The sequence below is a fragment of the Acipenser ruthenus genome, chromosome 3 (assembly GCF_902713425.1).
Source record: "Acipenser ruthenus chromosome 3, fAciRut3.2 maternal haplotype, whole genome shotgun sequence".
Lineage (NCBI taxonomy): Eukaryota > Metazoa > Chordata > Actinopteri > Acipenseriformes > Acipenseridae > Acipenser > Acipenser ruthenus.
The window spans coordinates 79,242,177-79,261,336 of record NC_081191.1 but is presented as its reverse complement, the minus strand read 5'-3'; the positions used below and the strand labels follow the sequence as shown (position 1 = coordinate 79,261,336).

Genomic DNA, 19,160 nt, shown 5'->3' with positions numbered 1-19,160 from the left:
TATTGGGCTGATTACATTATAAAAAAAGACTAGCTTTTAAACATGTATTTACACTACTTCAGAGTGTACACTCAAATGCTTTCATAAAAATGTTAACTATACTATGCTGTGATTTAGGCCACACAGACAGGACCCTTACTCTCATTAGCTTCTCTCCATGAAAATAGTCATTGTTACAGATCTACTGAAAACGGTGTGCCATGCTGACTAAAATGTGAAACATGTTGCATTGATCAGATGTTCACAATGGAGGCTTTCGGTCCAAGGCATGCAATGGCTCTGCCATACAATAATGCTTAGATGAAGCATTATCATCAGAGTACTGTATATATTGCTACTAGTCATTTCCAGTGTAGTTCAATAAAGCTGTCAGGCATCAGTCTTAAAATTAATGTGTCTATAGGTTGTTAAAGCAAAACCAAACAATGTAGGCAAATGCTCAAAATGTCTTTTTTTAAATTTATTTATTTGTATTAATGCTCTAAATTAAACTTTAAATGAACATGCAATTTCCCAGTCTACACTGTTAGGTGCAACCGGCTTTGTTTTAATTGAATTATGTAACAATGTCAAAAGACTTTTATATTGCGTAATATTTAATTGTAATACTTTTTTTTTTTTTTTTTTTTAAACCAAAAAACTAATAATTATTATTTTGAAAATAAAGAAATCCTGGCAAATGTAAAAGCGAGTGTATATGTGCATGTCCTTAAGGAAATCTTCCCAAAAATTGGAAAGATACAGCACCCTTAGCTTGGTTTTACAACACAGAAAAAAGCAACAATTGTGACTTTAAAGGGGACCACAATCACACCTTTAGTCTCCCTTAAATATAAAACCAATTTCAACAATGATCAGTTAAACAATAGTTCTATTAGTAGTTCCCTGCTAGTTTTATAGAGTTAGTGATTTATTCCTCTTTTATTTTTATTATTTATTATTATTATTTGTTTATTTAGCAGGCGCCTTTATCCAAGGCGACTTACAGAGACTAGGGTGTGTGAACTATGCATCAGCTGCCAAGTCACTTACAACTACGTCTCACCAGAGACAGAGCACAGGGAGGTTAAGTGACTTGCTCAGGGTCACACAATGAGTCAGTGGCTGAGGTGGGATTTGAACCGGTGGGATTTGAACTGTTGTTTTAGGAATCAGTATGGCGGAGGTGGGTGACCTCCACCATACTGATTCCTAAAACAACAGTTGTGCACATCATTTTTTTCTAGGATAGATTTGCAGTGCCTGATGCTTCAATAATGTATAGATAAAAAACAAGGGTGACAGCAGGCTTTCTATGAATCTGTAATATTGGGAGACGACCTACTGTAAAACCAAAAGAAGAAAACACAAAAATATCACTGCTACCAAGTTCTTGAATATAATCATTGAGCGTGACTGGCTTTTCTTCTTAAAGTTTTGCTTAGCTGACAAATCATTTTGTTATGGAGAGGTATCAAAATATTTACAGTTTTAATAATAAACAAGTCCACTCCCATCTTGTATAAAAATCCTGCAAATCACTTCCACTAGTTGCTTCCAACCTATTATAGTAAGTGTATTGAAAATCCATTAACGGCTATGGTTATGAACTCTGCTAATAGATAACAAAAACTATCACCATTATCAAATCAGGCTGTGAAGCTATTATTATATTAAACTTTTTCAAATATGATGGCTTTCCAGAGTGAGATGTGGCAGCTGGAATTAATAAAGCATGTAATCCTACAAATATACAAAAAAAAAAGTATAAAGGTTGAGTGTAATACACACATATTTTCAGCAGAATCTTCCCCATTCCCCAATTACCATTCAGCACGAGGTGAATCAAAGTCAGTTTCTAATACCGATAAAAGATGCTAAAGGTAGATTAGTAAATTAGTCTAGTTTAGTCTCCAGTGTTTTATAAGATCTTAATGCATGTCAAAGAACAACCTTGAATAGTTTTGAATGGACTTTTAGGGAGATAATACATTTATTCGAGATATCCTGAATTTATCAGTCTAAAAGGTACATGATCCATCTTTATAATGTTCATCATTTGTTTGCATGGTGTCAAACATAATACTATTCTAGATTTATTTCTATAGAATGCAAATATCACTCAGAATTGAATAAGGAGAGCTACTGAACATGCTAATATCTATCTAAATGCATCTACAACAGAAGTGTGACATTATCTCTGCAGCACTTACTTTGGCATGCTGCACAAATTATAAGGTTCGAGGTAAATCACAGGCGTCATTAATTAGTGATATAGATACTTAGTTTGGTTTTAGTACAGCAAATAACCTGACTTTGAAGTGATCATCAGTGAGGCATAGTCATCAGTTTGAGTTCCTTTTCTATATGTCAGAAATTATTCTTCTGTTAAACATAATAAATGGTAATTTAGTATTACATTGAGATGGTCTATTTCTTACAAAAGCTTGAATGTATTTCCTTCAGGCAAATTTATTTTTTTCTTCTAATTTGTGGGAAAGTATACAGGCTGTATATTATTTAACATTGACACAATAAATGAAACTATGCAGCGCTAACACTTTACTTACCTTGAAGCAGCTATTTCAACTTTTGTTCTAGCAATAGCCGCTGCCCGTTGTGCTCCTTCCACAGCTCTAACAGCTTTTTCTTTAGTTTTCGTATTTTTAAGGGGTATAAGTTGCTTCCTAATTCCACGCACTAAAACATTGTTTTTGTACTTTCCTTCTTCCTTTGTACCATCTGGAAACATTGTGCACCCATATCCATGCCTCTTGTTGTTCAACCACTCTCCCTCATACTTCATTCCATTTGAGCGCTCACTAATGCCAAACCCACTCCGCTTGTCATTCTTCCATTCTCCATTATATGTTTCAGTTGTTGTAGCATCAACGTGGTCTTCCATCGGGAAATAATCATCAGGTAAGTCCCCATCCCCAAAGCTAATTGTAGAGTTGGCATCACTGGAACTAATGCGACTCATTGTTGCATCGCTCCGTACCGAGCTGCGTTTGCTTGATATAGATGTTCTAGATTCAGATTTTCGAAGCTTCAAATTGCCTAGAAAGGACCCTCTTCTAAACAGGCCCTTTTTCTTACTGGTCATTCCTTCGCTGTCACTCTGAAAGTTGAGCACAAAGCCACCTCTAGTTCCTGCGGGGCTGTCTGCTGTGATGTCATGGAGTACTGTGCCATTGCTCTGCTCGCTGCGAAGTGAAGTTAGGGAGGTTCGAAGGGGTGAACGAATAACCGTAGCCATTCCATAAGGCACACTCTGTCGAACACCATACCCATGTCTCATTCCTCCAGTCCACTGCCCCTGGTAAGTACCTTTCAGAACAACAAAGGAAAATCAGACTCATTGATACTTAATTACAATTCACCATATTGAGCATGCACATATCCTACAAAGTCCAATTATGTTACAGTGGAGTTGTCTTGTAAAATATTGCTGGTGATAACAGTATTATGTGAATTGTGCAACAGATATGGTTGTAATCCCAGCATTGCTGCAGTAGGTGAGTTGGGATCCATCCAATCACAGTCTGGTTTCAGACCTTCATTTCATCCTATACAGAGGGGAAAATTTGACCTAGCAAAGAAACACCAATGAGCAAAAGTCATAACTGTAACTCAATATTCAGGCTATACTTGATGATAAACTTGCCACGTCTCTCCAAGCAACTTTGGTTACACCTGTCACATGGGAAAAGTAGAGGCACACAGTGTTCACATACATCTGCTAATTTAGTATCCGTGTTGGCAAAGATAATGATGCAAATATCACCTACTGAACACTCTGCACAATTAAAAAGATAAGACTACAGAGGGCTTTGTTCATGTAAGATGACAGTGATGAGTGTGAATAATAACCAATATATGTGATCTAATAAAGACACAACATTCCACGTTCAATCAAAATCCTTTTTTTAATTTAAATTACATGCAAATTAAGCATATGTTACTGGGAAAATATGCAACAATTTGAGCAGATTTGTGCCTCAAAGTTATAAAAAAATATGCATTCCCATATACTAAATACTCATATGTGACATTCTTTTGCTGATATCATTAAAATGGTGTATAGTTAAAAAAATAAAATGTTTGCTACAAATTGGCATTTCTGTACAGTCCTAAATCTCACTATCTGATGCACATCAGGGTAATGTATACCAGTATGGTGTTTTTCTATAGAATTGTATCATCATCATCATCATCATCATTATTATTCATTAGTGTAATTGTTAAAAATATATATATATATATATATATATATATATATATATATATATATATATATATATATATATATATATATAAACTGCAACTGAACTTTAACAAATCACATTTGGTCATATTACATTTTGCACCAGTGTCTAAACTGTAAAACCAATTGTATAGTGTATGAATTAAATAAACATAAATCTTATAGAACTGATTATAAACACATGTTTTATACTTATTTTCATTGTTTTAAACTATACTTTAATTAAATACTTTAATGTGTTTATATCATTTTGCATAAGACTTAAGTTTAATGGTTTAAATACACACCAGAATTTAATTGTTTTCTTTAGAATTCCTTTTATCGATTGACTTTTTTTTTTTTTTACCTTCAGCATTTTGTGAATTACTGTTACAACATCTTGTGAGAAAACTGTGGATTTACTTTTATTTAAACAACTGACGTCAATATACTGTACCTGGTTTCCAAAACACAGGAGGCATACAGTAAACAGTTATTCTCATGACTGGCAGATCTAGAGATACATTTATGATTCCACCCACAAAAAAAAAAGCATTTTCGATATAAAAAGATAAAAGTTGTATTAATGTATTGGATGAACACCAGTATGCACATTTCATAAAACTAGCAACACACAATTGATAAGTTGTGTTTCTGGATTCATATGGGTCATTCCACACCAACTCAATCAGAAAAGGGGCGTTTTGTTGCCCATCCGTCTCAGATTTCCCTAGAAAAATTCACCTGGGGGTTTTCTGACACGCTGAGTTCAGAAATGATTTCCATTATTTTTTTTTTTAAATGTCCCCTTTGTCCTATGACCTTGCAAAGGTCAACCTAAATTGAGAAATGGACCTTGACCAGAAAAATCACCCTGGGTGCAATTTAGATGCTACCATCATGTGTAGCACCTTGTTCTACTCATACTGAATAGGGCAAATTGCCAGACGAGAGGTAACTGACGAGTTTTATTCAAACTTCAGCCTAAACCTTTACCCTGTAGGGGATGTGGGTCCTAAAATGTAAGTATTGCTGTAAGACCCTTAGGTACCAGTCTTCCAAATTCTGTGAAAAACATTTGGTTTCAAGTCCCATCACTGATCATTAAACCCCCTTGAAATTTGAATTGTTGCTATTTGAACCAAGTTTAGGCTGTAATAACTTGCATGGGAGGGCCCAAGAAAATCACCCAAAGATATGCTTGGATAGGTGATAGTGATTTTGGATTTTTGAAGTTGCATTTCTCATGCATTCAAGCACTGCTTATGACCACTTTGGTGAGGCTAAAGTGCCACATAGTTCTATCCAAACTGGCTATTTCTTCAACTTTGCATTCTCTGAAGATTGATCTAGAGGAAAAAGTAACAATGTGGGCTTTCAATGGCACTAGCTTGGAGCTGAGGGGTTATGAACTTGCTTATGGGGCTTGGAACTTCTTTCCTACGATGACACATTTGAAACTACTAAAACCTTACTTAGTTGGATTAGGGTGCTTATTCCTGTAGCCTAGTGTACCAAAATACAATTACCAAAAGCTTTCGAGTTCTCATGTGAAACAAACAAGTGCATATCACTATTTACTTAAGGTTTCTACTTGTTAAAAAAAAATGGCTGGTTCTAAAGTGTTGCAGATGTGACTATTATTAGCCATGACCTCTATGGAAGAGCTCTGTTCAATTCCAAGCCATATATCAATAACGTACAGTGCCAGGGTAAAGGCTCATTAAAATAACTGTGCTGGTCCCATATGTGAAGTCATATACATATTAATCGATAATGTACAATTTCAGTCCCTGCTTATAACAAAACAGACACGGGCAGTGCTTGATAAGTTTTGACCAGGCTATATGACTCGACAGAGATGTGTTAAGCAGCTAGTAAATATTAACAGAAACTTATGTAGCCTCAGTAGCTTACTGGATTTAACATACTTATTGGCACAGTGTTTTGAGTACAGTGGACATATGCGGTCTCCTAGATGTGTCAAAATAAAGTCCACAAACCAAAATACTTTTTTTCTTTAAATCTGACAATGCTATACATTCAGAAATCAGACATGTGTAGCTCAGCATCGTTGACCAAGCCAATATTTGCAAAACGTGCAAACTGAGCGTTGTAAAGAATATACTACAGCTGTAACGAGAAACATTTAAACAGTCTACATACCGCCATCTCCATAGGTCTCAATGCCATACCCGTCCTGTAGCCCATTACTCCAAGTCCCCTCGTACCTGGCCGGCGTGTTGACGCTTTGCCGGACCCCATAGCGACCCTTAAACCCGTGACTCCACTCGCCCCGGTACAGCCACCTTCCTTTCGTCTCTACGCCTAACCCATGCCTTTTGCCCTGCGCCCAGTATCCTTCGTACATATTCCCGCTGGGCCAGGTGTACACGCCTACTATCTCAAAGCCGTGCGACCATGACCCGGCGTACTCGCCCTGGCCCTTGGGGCCGGTGCAGATGCCGTGCCCATGGGCTTTCCCATCTTCCCAGCCGCCGCAGTATGTTCCGCCATCGTCGAAGTCAAACCGTCCGCCCGTCATTCAGAAGAGGGGAGAAATAATATAAAAACCAGCAGATGCGCGATGTTGTATTTTTGCCTACTGCCACTGTGTTCAGGACCAAGGATATGATGAACTGAAGAATCGTGAAGCCAGAGAATTGGAGATCTGAATGTGTAGCGTTATGTGTGAATGTCTATGTAGGTGTGTGTGTGTGAATGGGAACAGAGGGTATGGACATTTATTGGAGCAGGCACGCTGCCTCTGCTGTTGCTACTGTTTGTTTAGTGACTTCCTCTCTCACTCACTGCACACACAGAGAGGGAGGGAGAGGAGACCAGCAGAGACTCGTCCAATTCCTGACGTCAGACCAAAAGCACCGCCCAGCCCTAATACTTCACGAGAAAAAAAGGTATGGGATTGACCTGGTCACGTTTCAAAAATAATTTTAAAATTATTATGAACTACAGCGAGTTTCCACAGCTGCGGTGGGTCAAGGGCTCTCGCTTTGACAACTTCGGACGGGTGCTGAAAGCTGCGGTGCTGGGCTGAGTACTTTGTGATCAGAGTTGGAAGTTGGCGGCAGTGTTTACCCAGACATGCTTCACTAATGAATGCGTGTTCCCATGACATGTCAATTTACTGACCCACCAAACCAGCCATCCATAGACTAAGAGCCAACATTTTTAAAAAGTACATACTCGCAGCAATTTAAAAAATAGAAAGACAATAGTGCAATTGACTGCTACATTTACACGTGTTTTTAGTGGCCTAAAGGGTTACATACAGAGTAATTCAGTAATTGTCTACACAGTATACTACAACGGAAATGTTTTTATTTTACGTTGTTGAATATTACATAGTTTTTTATTAGATTGCATTCTGATCCACATGTAATCTGGTAAGTACTGATGGCATTGTTACACACATCTACTGTATAATCACTCTTACTGGGATCTCAGCATCAAATTCAGACCTGAAACATAACTGATACTGTACATAGTTTGTATTACCTACATACATGCTACACAAGTGGATAATATTTCTTTTGTACTGTAATAAATCACATAACAAAGCTTAACCCTGTAGGTCGAGAAGACTATACCAAACACACGTCACTTTCCTGCTGTAACTAGTCAGATGTCTTCCTCGAATTCCACTGTTAAAATTATTTCGCAACCCACTACCTCTTCCATCTCAGCCAGTCAAGCTGCACCTTACAATACCTGAGAGGCTTTCTGGTTGCAGTGTAAACATGACCGCCGTGCAGCCATCCTTCAGCCCAGGAGGTTTGATGGAAAACCATTCTGTATTTACTGGGTGCTTTATTATTATTATTATTATTATTATTATTATTATTATTATTATTATTAGAAAACTATATGTATGTTAAGCATAGTGTATATATACAACATAAATACACGGCCAGAAAGAAACAGACATCTCACTGACTGTACAAATTTACTTCCATTATACATTGTATACAACTATTTATCACATAGTCCTACATTTTCACACTGCTTCTCTGTAAAGGGAAAAGATACCAAAGATCATTCGTTGCATTATGCATTTGGCCCACTATAATGATGGAAATACCTTTAGAGCTAGCAAGGTAATTCATGTTAAAAGTGTAGTTGTGAGTAGAGATAGTAGAGGCAGCTGGTATATCTGGTGTGAATGTTTTGAATATCCCCATAGGGTTTTCTGTCTAACGAGTGCAAAGGCCAATGTAGAGCTCCATGCAAGCCACCAGTAAAAATGACATTTAATTGCAAACAGGATTTGAATCACTCTCTAGTGACAACATCCTGCACTCCAAATGCACTAGTTCTTTGATTTTCAACTGAGCTACTGAAAGAAATACTGTACTGCAAAAACTGGGTAGAAATAAAATGCTATAGCAAGTTACCAACTTAAGTGACAGGTTTCTGTCTCTATTCAACTATGAGTCCACCACCTACCTAAGCCCTATTCCCCCCCAAAAAAGTATTACATATAGGTGTTATGTTTTAAACTTTCAAATTCAGAATTCAGCAGATGATATCAAATTAAACGTTTTGAGTGATAATTAGAATAACGTGTGTGCATCATCAGGGTTTTATTATTTGTATTATTTATTTATTTTTTTTACCAGTAATTACATTTTCCTACTACTGTTTAGTTATTATAGGATTAAAAGAATAAGAAATAAGAAATGGCAGGTTATTCGAATTTGCTACAGCGAACCCTCACTTGCATTTTGCATCTAAAAAAGTTATTACTCCCTATTCGCCTCTATATTGTTGTTTGACGCTACAACTAATGCAGTAAGACGTGGTTCGTAAACGCTGCAAAATAACTAAGTGGTTTGTTGGTAATTTGCAGCATGCCTTCTAAAACGGTTTAGAGACTGCAGTCAGTTGTGTACGTGCTGAAAGACAAACGAACTATGCTGCGCAAGAGGAGACTAGTAAGAGCGTCACACAGTTCCGAGAATAGAAACAGGAATAAATATGGTCATGGATCTGTGGAGCGGAGTACTCCCGTGAGATACAAATCATACACACAGGGAACACATTCGAAGTTTAATATAGAAGAAACACTTACGTAATCGATAAGTTGTAACGTCAAATCAAAACTTTAAACCCAAGTAACCTATACCATATTAAGAAACAGTGTACTAGTACTGTTCACAGATCTCTGCCTAATAAATGCAATATGATACACCAGCTATTGTCAGTGTAGTCTTTAGAATACGTGCTATTTTATGACTTTAGCCTTAAGGCTTTGAAGAAACAAGTATTTCTCCAATATGTTTCGTGCAGTGGAACCATAAAGCCCCAATCTATTGCGTTAGGTAGTCATTTTGGTCCAGCGCTCTTGGAATAACCACAGCTTTAAACATTTAATGTATTCCCTTTTCCCGGCGTTTCCTAGCCTAGTTCAGTCCAATAATCTTGTCACGACACTATAAAAACACATGCACTATAACCCCGTGTCTATTAAATAAGATATTCTACACTGGTGTTAAATAGAGTAACAGCAGTCAAGTTTAATGATCTAACTAGTTACTTAATTAAACCAGACTCAAGCCAATTAAAACGTCTGTCACCACGAATGTTCAACTTTAATATATGCCTATTATTGTTTATTATGGTTGTAAATTATTGTGTTTATAAAGTTAAATAGCCTCTATTAACTGTTATTTGATCAAAGTTTGATTGTTTTGAACCAACAACTCCAATTTTGATAATTCATTATACTGTAGACTAATTTATGTTTGCATTTTTGTTACATCCTTTAATTTTCTTTTTCAAAAATGTTTCTTGTTTTTTTTTTTTCTATTTTACCTTTTAGTTGCTAATATATACCAGCCTTTCTTCAACACAATGAGTATTTCCAGGACATTTTCTTAGATAATTAACAAGTTATCCTAATCAGGATTACTCGTGACTTCAAGGTAATATGGCATTGCTGGTTCCATTTCTGTGGTTCAGTTGTGCGTACCACGTTCAAGATTTCTGGGGGCGCGCCTCATTATCAATTTGTGATGCATCCATTTGCAAACCAGGTACTGTTAAATCCCAACGAACACAAGTCTGCAGTGCAGTAAACAGACATTGGTGTTGGGTTTATAATAGACAGAACAAGCGATGGAAGAGTGACATCTGCTGGCTAAAATGTGTACCAACATGTACAAACAAGACTTGCTTATTATTAGCTTTCTCATGAGGGGTAATCAACATCTTAAAAAGGCAATAGTAAGAAAAGCATAGAAAAGGGCGCAACTTTGCTATTTCGTGGGGCATGTACATAGTGCATAAACCACTGGACTAGATCTCCATCTGGATATTAGCACAAAGCTGCATGGATTCCATGGTTTCCAATTTACAGTTAAAAAACGTATTTATTTATGTATTTATTTATTTTGCTGTTTATTTACACATTTTTAAACTGTTCAATACAAATTATGTTATGAATATAATAATACATCCATTTTCGATATCTCAAGTACTCAAGCGTTTCAAGTGTTATGCTGGAAACAAACCACATGTATGCAGTGGTTTTAAAGTAACCTGCTAATAAATGCGTTGTATTACTGATAAGCTAAATAATGAACCCAATAGCCACTGTCTTTCATCAGTCAGCAAAATAACCATTACTATACATCCTTTGAATCATACATATGGTTTCCATATGACTCCTTGTTCTCTGGGACAGTTTGGGCCAGCTCAGGCTTTTTAACTGAAGCCCAAATGCATTCGGTAAATGTAGTCCTGCTTCTCTCAAGAAAAGAGACAGGTAAGAGGTACCAGGATGCATTGCGATACGAATTGAAAAGCCTGAACTGGTCCAAACTGTCCCAGTGAACATGGAATCATATAGTAACCCCAAACCACTGCCGGTATTTTCTTGTTACTAAACTACGGGGTTGCAGGTAACTGTGGGTAGTGCAGTTTCTTTTACACAAACACTGGACGCTACGCCTTTAAAATGAACAGAGAAACTACAAATACACAGATGCACTTGGCCCCTCTCATAGAAAGCTGACAAGGAAAATGGCGTCCTTAAGCAGCAAGGTGTCGCAGGATGAAGATAAAACAACAGATATGGAACCCATTTCAGAAAAGCAAGACGAAGAATGTCCATTGATCGAAGTTACACCAAAAAAGGACGACAAACTAATTCTTTATCACTGGACCCAGTCCTTCAGTTCTCAGAAGGTGAGGTTCCTCAGTTAGAATTTTCAGTACCTGGACGACAGTGGACAGCTCTCAAGAATCGTTCAATGAAATTGATTCATAATCGTGTCCTTGGACATATTTTCCGTTACAAGAAACAAACAACAACAACAAAAAGCGAATGCGTAATATGGATACAGCCTGTATACGTACCTATTGTGTTAATCGTTTCATTATCCTAAATGTTGTTTTTGTTGTTTTTTGAAGACGGTAGAGCAGGTACTTCTATGTTTTCGAATCCTGTAGTATTGGCAAAAGGAACTGTTTGGAAAAGTTTAACATCTGCCTACAAAATGGTTCTTCGCGCAAATGTGTCGTTTTGGGCGTCTCTGGTATAGAAGCAATTAAACAAGGGTCTGGTATCCGAACTGGTGTTTTATGTTATGTAACTGTATGTCACTAGCGTAATTATAATTGTTGTGATAGGGAAATTCTAATTGACACAGATAGCATCTTTTACATGCCATTAAATATTAGTGTATGCAATGTGATGGTTTATGTGTTCCAAATAATGTTATATGTTAACCCTGCCCTTCACACTCATTAATTATGATCCCTGCTAGGCCCTGGTAAATCCTTACGCATGTCACATTTTTGTGTAATGCATGTTGCATACATTTTCTGTATTATTTTGTATTATTATTAATATGAAAGTAATGTATTCATATTATCATTATAGGTCCGCCTGGCCATTGCAGAAAAAGGTCTGAAGTGTGAGGAGTATGATGTAAGCCTGCCTCTCAGTGAACACAATGAGCCCTGGTTCATGCGATTAAACCCCGCTGGAGAAGTGCCTGTGCTAATCCATGGAGATACTGTAATCTGTGATGCCACTCAGATCATTGACCACTTGGAACTGTCATTTGTAGATGGTAAACTTCTTAACAGAACAACACAGCATGTCCAGATAATTGCAGTTACTTATATGCAAGCTAATATTAGTGAATTGTAGCTTGCACACACACATTCTGTTTTATTGTTCAGCCTTATATTTAAGCGATAGAGCCCGTCGATGCGGGCTCTACCGTGTGGTAGATGACCTCGACTGCAGTTATGCGTCCCGAGCGCTAACGAAAGTCAAGGTTGACTGGCTGGTTTTGAGGGAGGGTGTTGTTTGGATCCAGCTGATGACAGAATTGTGGACCAATCATGTCTTTCCTGTTGATTTGCTGTCCAGTAGCTGCGAATTGAGCCTTCATTACGGTGTCCTGTCACAGACATGATTTTGCTTGTCTCTAGACCAGCGTCAGAAAGTATGTTTAAGTAGCTTTTTATGTTATCAGATTAGTTGTAGATTAGAATGTTAAGGGAAAATGCCGTTATTTATGCGCATTGATTTAAAATTTAAGCACTTCCGTTCTATGCAAAATGGAAGCCCGCTAGATCTGGAAGCTGATTGGCTGTTCGCACTCAATGTTTTCTAATAGTCCATATTTACATTTTACATCTACATTTTTCTTTGGTTGGCTGTAAAGTTTTATTTTCGGTAAAAACTATTTTTGTTTCTGTTTCTCTTTCACAAGTATTAACAATCTTATTTAGTCCCACATAAATACTTAGTTTGTAGTGTAACAGTGTGGGGAGTGGAAAAATGTAATTACTGGTTAAAAATATTTAAAATTAAAAACTTTTTGTACTTTAATATTTTTCAGTGTGCTGTTTAGTTAAAAGAAAAATACAATTGAATTAAATCTGTTTACATACTCATTGAATTTATTCCATAATGCTGTAGGTTTTGTCATTTCATTTTGTTATGGAAGATATTTGTGCAATGTTTCCTTTTTCATTTATAATTTTCTTTTTTTTTTCTTTTTACATTGTCTTAAGTTTTACGTTCAGCATGTCCAGAAATGGAGACAGTATAGAAGGTAAGAAATGAAAAGTGATTAAAATAGAAAGTCTTAACTTACAGTAATGTAGCCAATCGGATCTTGTAATAACTCCATGAGGAGGCTGGCTTATAAATCAACCAATAACATTATTTATTGGAAAGACTGCATTGCGATGGCTTTCAGCTAAGCTTATCCACTTTTATGTCCAGCCAGCCGTCCTTATTATCTAGCTGAGTCCCTTAAATTAGGGAAAGAAAAGCAACCTGCACCCGGTGCCAACCTACCAAACCCTCAGCACTGCAGTCATAACCCCTGGGGTCAGTCCTGTTTTGAAGAAAACGGAAAGGCACATTTTAGAAGAGGAATAAACTGTTCCTTTGCACTTCTTTAAGGGAGATTTTACAGTGCTCCCCTATAAACCACCACCCTCATGGTCCTTCATCACCACATCATTTTGCAATACATATTGCACTTAAAACTCCCCTGGTAAACCACCAGCACAACGACAGACACCTATACATTAGTTTTATATCAGTAAGCAAAGGTTTGGAACTGCCAAGGCATTACTGTAATAAACCTGTCTTCAACTCCCTTCACAGTAGTTCTGTTGCTTCATCAGAATTTCTGCTTTTGTCAATCAGAGACTTTAGAGAATAAAGACTTGTTACATTTTCTAAGAAAAAAAAGAAAATCCCAATTTTTTTTAAAAAAATAGGTTCAATTATTATTATTATTTTATTTTTTTGTCACCAGAAAATACACCCAAGCTGATACCAGAGGAAGGAAGTATGTATTATCCTAGAGTCCAGCATTATCGAGAGCTGTTGGACTCTCTGCCAATGGATGCCTATACCCATGGTTGTATTTTACACCCAGAGATAACAGTTGATTCTCAGATACCTGCATATGCAACAACAAGAATTCGCAGTAAGTAACTAGTACTGAATAATATTGTCAAGTATCAACAAGTAACATAATCATTTAGAAAAATCAAGCTGGCATTAAATACTGAACTTGCAGGTTTGCTGTATGTGGGTAGCATGGAGTAGGGGATTGATTTTGTGCATATTAATCAACTAAAACATCAGAACAGGGAAAAAGCACATTTACCAAATACGACTGATTGCTTTCTCAGAGATTGCTGTAGTTCCTTGTATTTTATCCTCTTGTATTGTATTCATGTTGAGTTATATTGTTTAAATTTTTTTTAAAAAAAGGTAGAATGAAAAAAAAAACATAAAACTTGATCAAAAAAATATCTAGAAAGATGAATTGTTTGTAATGGAGTGAGTTGTTGAAATTTGATAATACTGTTGCATTCTCTAGGAGAGAGAACTTCAAGTGTTATTTTTGACCGATTGTCTTCTCTTTCTTACCATTACTAGGTCAGATAGGAAATACTGAATCTGAACTCAAGAAGCTTGCCCAGAAACACCCAGAGCTGCAGGAAGCATATGTGGCAAAACAGAGACGCCTAAAAGTGAGGCAATATCATAGCTATCTTTTCATTAAGGAATGTTTGAGCTGTCTGTATTGGCTATTTAAATGTACTGTATCTGTTTTATCTTTAGTCAAAATTGCTGGACCATGACAATATGAAGTACTTGAAGAAAATTCTTGATGAGCTGGAAAAAGTTCTTGACCAGGTAGAGACGGAGCTTCAGAGAAGGAATGAAGAAACACCAGGTAGGGAAGTGGAAACAAAAACTGTACAGTATGCATAGAAAAAAAATGTAAATACTTTTTATGGTTAAATACATACATATAACATGTAGAATGATATGATCATGCAATAAAAGGAGTGAATATAGAGTTTGGTTATCATCATCAAACTCTGCTTCACAATGCTGTATCCCACTTTTCTACACTTTCTTAAGGTGATAAACTACACAGTAAGCATTTATAAATAATTTTTATAAGCAGTGGTTAATTATTTACAAACAAAGAGGAACCAGATCTCAGGAGAGCGCAGGTTCACATCCTCGCTGTGCAAAGTCGATGGTCTTCACTGGGGATTCGGGAGGGAGCGTCATATTGGCTATGGCGCTCCTGCGGGTTAGGGACGCAAAACCTACAGGGATTGTTTCTCCTCATCCTGCTACAGTGGACCCTTCTGGCCAGACACCTAGTGAGCTTATGCGGACACCTGCAGAGCTATCCTGTGTCCTCCTCAGGCTGGTAGCTCGCTGACATCCTTTCTCTAGTTCCTGGGTGTAAAAGAGGAAACTGGCTTGGTACTGGATCTTATACACGTAATGTCCTCACCAAAAAAAATGTGTAACTTTTCTACTCGTAGATCCAAATATATATTTATTTAACCAGGAGATTTACCCATTGAGACAAGGCCTCATTTACAAGGGGGCATCGATACACTTTTTTCATTCAATTCATGGAATAGGAAAGTATTTTTTTTATTGTACATGTTATGTATATAGAGTTCATTTTTAAAACAATTATATATTTTTTTTCTTTATGGTTCATCAAAACTGCGTAACCCCTGCTTATAAAGTTTAAAAATCAATTTTCACATATTAGCACTAGCAGTATTGTCACTGATCCCTTTGAGTAAATAAAGCCTCATTAGATGAACATCTACAGTTTTACAGCTAGGTGTCAGCATTTAGCTATTTCTCCTAAAGATAGTAATGAATAAACTGTTGACACTATCAGTAGATTACAGCCCAGGACATCAGCATGTGTATTTCTAATTGTGGTATATTTAAATATTGGTGTCTTGTTGTCAAATGCCATAACAGAAGCCAAGCACATAATGTAGGGTGTATATAGGGTGACATGATCTGCATTTTATGATCTGGGATCAATGGGCACTTGTAGGTTGAAAACTCTGTTAGGTACAGTGGCAAGTCAGCAGCAACATGCTTGTTTATTGTGCTGACATGCTATACACTTAAAATCATATCCTCATCATTCCATACCCTGCGCTTCTGCAGTGTACACACACTGACATTTTACTGGCACAAGAGTCCCTGATGGGAACAGTACTTTAATTATTATTTTATTTTATTTTATTTTATTTTATTTATTTATTTATTTATTTATAAATGTTATTTGGTGTAACATGGTCAGTGTAGGGTATCAGTTGGCAATGAGTTTTCAAGGTGTTTAAGTTGTTCAGGAGGGATGCGTGATCATTCCTCAGTAATTACTGACGCCAGAGTCAGTCAGATCAGCTGTCATGCCTATCTTGACTATAACTGACTTAAATTACAGAGATGTAGGTTTTGCATTCTTGTGAAGGACATCTAATTTTCGGAAGATTCCATATTATAGGTATTTCAAATGTTATGTCCAACCCGGGTCTCAAGACTTATCTTAGTAAAAGTAATATAGGATTGGATTCATTTCAGATGTTTTAAATTATGTACTACTTTTTATGGTGAAGCTTTTTCAATTACCTTCATCTGGGTAAACAAATTCTACAGACTTTCAAGTTAATGGCAGCTACCTCATTTTCACGGAAAGTGTTTCCCAGTGAGGAAATACTGTTATATCACCCCTGATGGAGGGGCAGGGAATGAGGGCAGAAGCGAGTGTGAGTACAATTCATAACCTGTTTAAAAATGTAAAATATCAACCGTATTACACACTTAAACAGAATTAGATTCCTGAATTCATTTATAAGGTAATGTTGTGCAATTTAAAGCTAATGCCAGTTCTAAATGGATGTATTCAGTCTGTCTAAAACAGGGGTGGGCAATTCCGGTCCTGGAGGGCCGGTGTCCCTCCTGGCTTTTGTTCCAGCTTTGCCCTAAATTACTTAATTGGACCAATTATTGGTCCAATTAAGTAATTTAGAGTAGCGTGTCGCTAATTTAAACAATCTGATATTCAGTTAAGGCTTAACAACTATTAATTAAGGTTTAAAGGGATGGAGAGAGATGGAAAATAAAAAACAAAAACTAGAAGCCCTACATATATTACCTATAAACACAAAATGTGTCAGTAAACTAGTTAACAGTAAACCAAAAAAATAAATAAAATAATTGTGCCTCCAAAAGTAAAGTGTGACCCAGATATGAACAATTATGGCTTTTTTTATTTGATTATTCATGTCATATCTTATTGTCTTTCTTTCCTGTGAAGAGGAGGGGAACCAGCCGTGGCTCTGTGGTCAGTTCTTCAGCGTCGCCGACGTGTCGCTAGCGGTTACGCTGCACCGAATGAAGTTCCTGGGTCTGTCAAGAAGATACTGGGGAAACGGAGACCGACAAAATGTGGAAACATACTATGAACGGGTCCTAAAAAGAAAGACCTTCAGGAGGGTATTGGGGAATGTAAACAATATCCTCATATCTGCGGTTTTACCAACAGCTTTCCGCGTGGCTAAGAAGAGAGCCCCCTCTTTTCTGGGAACCACCTTAGTGGTGGGTATTTTAGGAGGAATGAGTTACTTTGCTTTCTTGTACCTCAAAAAAAGGCTAATTACTGCTAGTTGAGATACATAAAAAAAAAAAAAAAAATCTCGTGAAAATTTTGCAGTTCAGTGCAAATCTCACTCAGTTTTCTGGTAGTGCACAAAGAAAATCACATTATTTTTATTCTGTTTAGTATAGCATACATACATAATGCACGTAACTCAGAGGCTACACAAATTAATAAGTGGTGTCTACTTTTTGTGTAATTTATGTTAATGCTGTCTTTGCTGACATTTACATTTTCACTTTATTTTCCACCACACTGCCACTCCTTGAGAAGCAGGTGTTAGAACCTCAGCTAAAGTCATACCTGTTGCAAATTGCAGTTTTAGGTGAGGTCCTTCTAATATCTGCTGCACAGGAAGTGAATCTGCTGGTAGGTGGCAGTACAGATAAAAGATTGAAAGTCAGACCCCTTTACTTTTATTTTCTTTGTTATACTATGTTCTAGTAAAGCAATGAATGTGTACCTCTTGTATCCACCATGCCTGAACTGAAAGACATTATGTAATCAAAAAGAACTGCTTTAGCTGTTTATATATATATATATATATATATTGTGTTGAAAAAACGATTCTGTGTGGTCAATATATGGAAATTCGTACAAAACGTAGTTACAGATACTGAACCTAATAAAAGTAAAACATCAGACTTTAATATATACATTTTTGTTTGCTGTTGGGTCTCAGTACGAATATGTTACCCACTATCACCTACTAGAAAATACTTAATAGAATGCCATACTAGGCCACACTGGGAATTTTGCATAAATAAAAAATGGAAGCAGGTTGGAAGCAGGTTTTTTTATATTGGATGGAGAAGACCAAAGCATACTGGGTCAGATATCCCCACAAAGACAAACACAGAATGTTAAATCAGAAGTTCAGCTAAATTAATCTGTAGTTAAAAGTTTGAAACAGAAAAAATACTAAATTCAGTAAATTCGTGTATTAAAAAAAAAAACAGTAAAAATAATATTATTAAAAAATATTGGATAAAAAAATAAAATAAAACACACACACACACACACACACACACACACACACACACACACACACACACACACACACACACACACACAGTCAGTACATGAAAGGGAAAATAACCAATAGTTGAGTTACTTTGAATAGAGATGTGTGAACCATTTCCAGCTTAGTTTATTGTGATGGTTTGGAAGAGATCAGGATACCTTGTTCTAATCTTTAGAAATGCTCTGAAATGTACTGTATATATAACAGCGTATATCACTACCTTTAAAGAACGTGTCAGTTAAGAGATCTGAATCTCATGATCAAACTCCTGTAACTTCTAATTAAGAAATACACTCACTGTTCCAAACAAACAGACCCTGTTAAATCATGAGTAAATAAAGCCTCATTAGATGAACATCTGCAGTTTTTACAGCTAGGTGTCAGCATTAGGCTAGTTCTCCTTCCTGGATGA

At 36.6% G+C, this 19,160-nt stretch overlaps 2 protein-coding genes across 5 annotated transcripts in view; one reads left to right on the top strand and one right to left on the bottom strand.

Moving 5' to 3' along the window:
• Positions 1–6,874, bottom strand: part of LOC117435723 (junctophilin-1-like) — a 45,622-nt gene extending 38,748 nt beyond the window's left edge. For both annotated transcript variants that reach the window (XM_034059097.3, XM_059017257.1), the window contains exons 1-2: positions 6,392–6,874; positions 2,550–3,309 (exon numbers count right to left, since the gene is read on the bottom strand). In XM_034059097.3, coding sequence (XP_033914988.3) covers positions 2,550–3,309; positions 6,392–6,770 — 1,139 coding nt within the window. In that variant the 5' untranslated portion in view covers positions 6,771–6,874. The remainder of the gene's footprint in view (positions 1–2,549; positions 3,310–6,391) is intronic.
• Positions 6,875–6,900: 26 nt separating this feature from the next.
• LOC117435752 (ganglioside-induced differentiation-associated protein 1-like) lies at positions 6,901–18,374 on the top strand. 3 transcript variants are annotated; one of them, XM_059017258.1, is made up of 6 exons: positions 6,901–7,140; positions 12,129–12,321; positions 14,035–14,208; positions 14,667–14,761; positions 14,853–14,967; positions 17,386–18,374. In XM_059017258.1, exons 1-6 carry the CDS (start codon positions 6,901–6,903, stop codon positions 17,736–17,738), a joined length of 1,170 nt encoding a protein of 389 aa, XP_058873241.1. In that variant the 3' UTR covers positions 17,739–18,374. The 3 variants fall into 3 exon arrangements, with proteins under 3 accessions (XP_058873241.1, XP_033915056.1, XP_033915057.1); XM_034059165.3 differs by lacking the exon at positions 6,901–7,140 and adding an exon at positions 11,134–11,431; XM_034059166.3 differs by lacking the exon at positions 6,901–7,140 and adding an exon at positions 13,277–13,317 and having other exon boundaries at positions 12,185–12,321.
• Positions 18,375–19,160: the final 786 nt, after the last annotated feature.

Bases quoted from the DNA above. Each gene is read 5' to 3' on its own strand.
- LOC117435752 (XM_059017258.1), top strand. From the start codon at position 6,901: ATGTGTAGCGTTATGTGTGAATGTCTATGTAGGTGTGTGTGTGTGAAT. The intron at 12,322-14,034 runs GTAAACTTCTTA...TTTTGTCACCAG, and splicing joins GGAACTGTCATTTGTAGATG to AAAATACACCCAAGCTGATA. The intron at 14,209-14,666 runs GTAAGTAACTAG...TACCATTACTAG, and splicing joins TGCAACAACAAGAATTCGCA to GTCAGATAGGAAATACTGAA.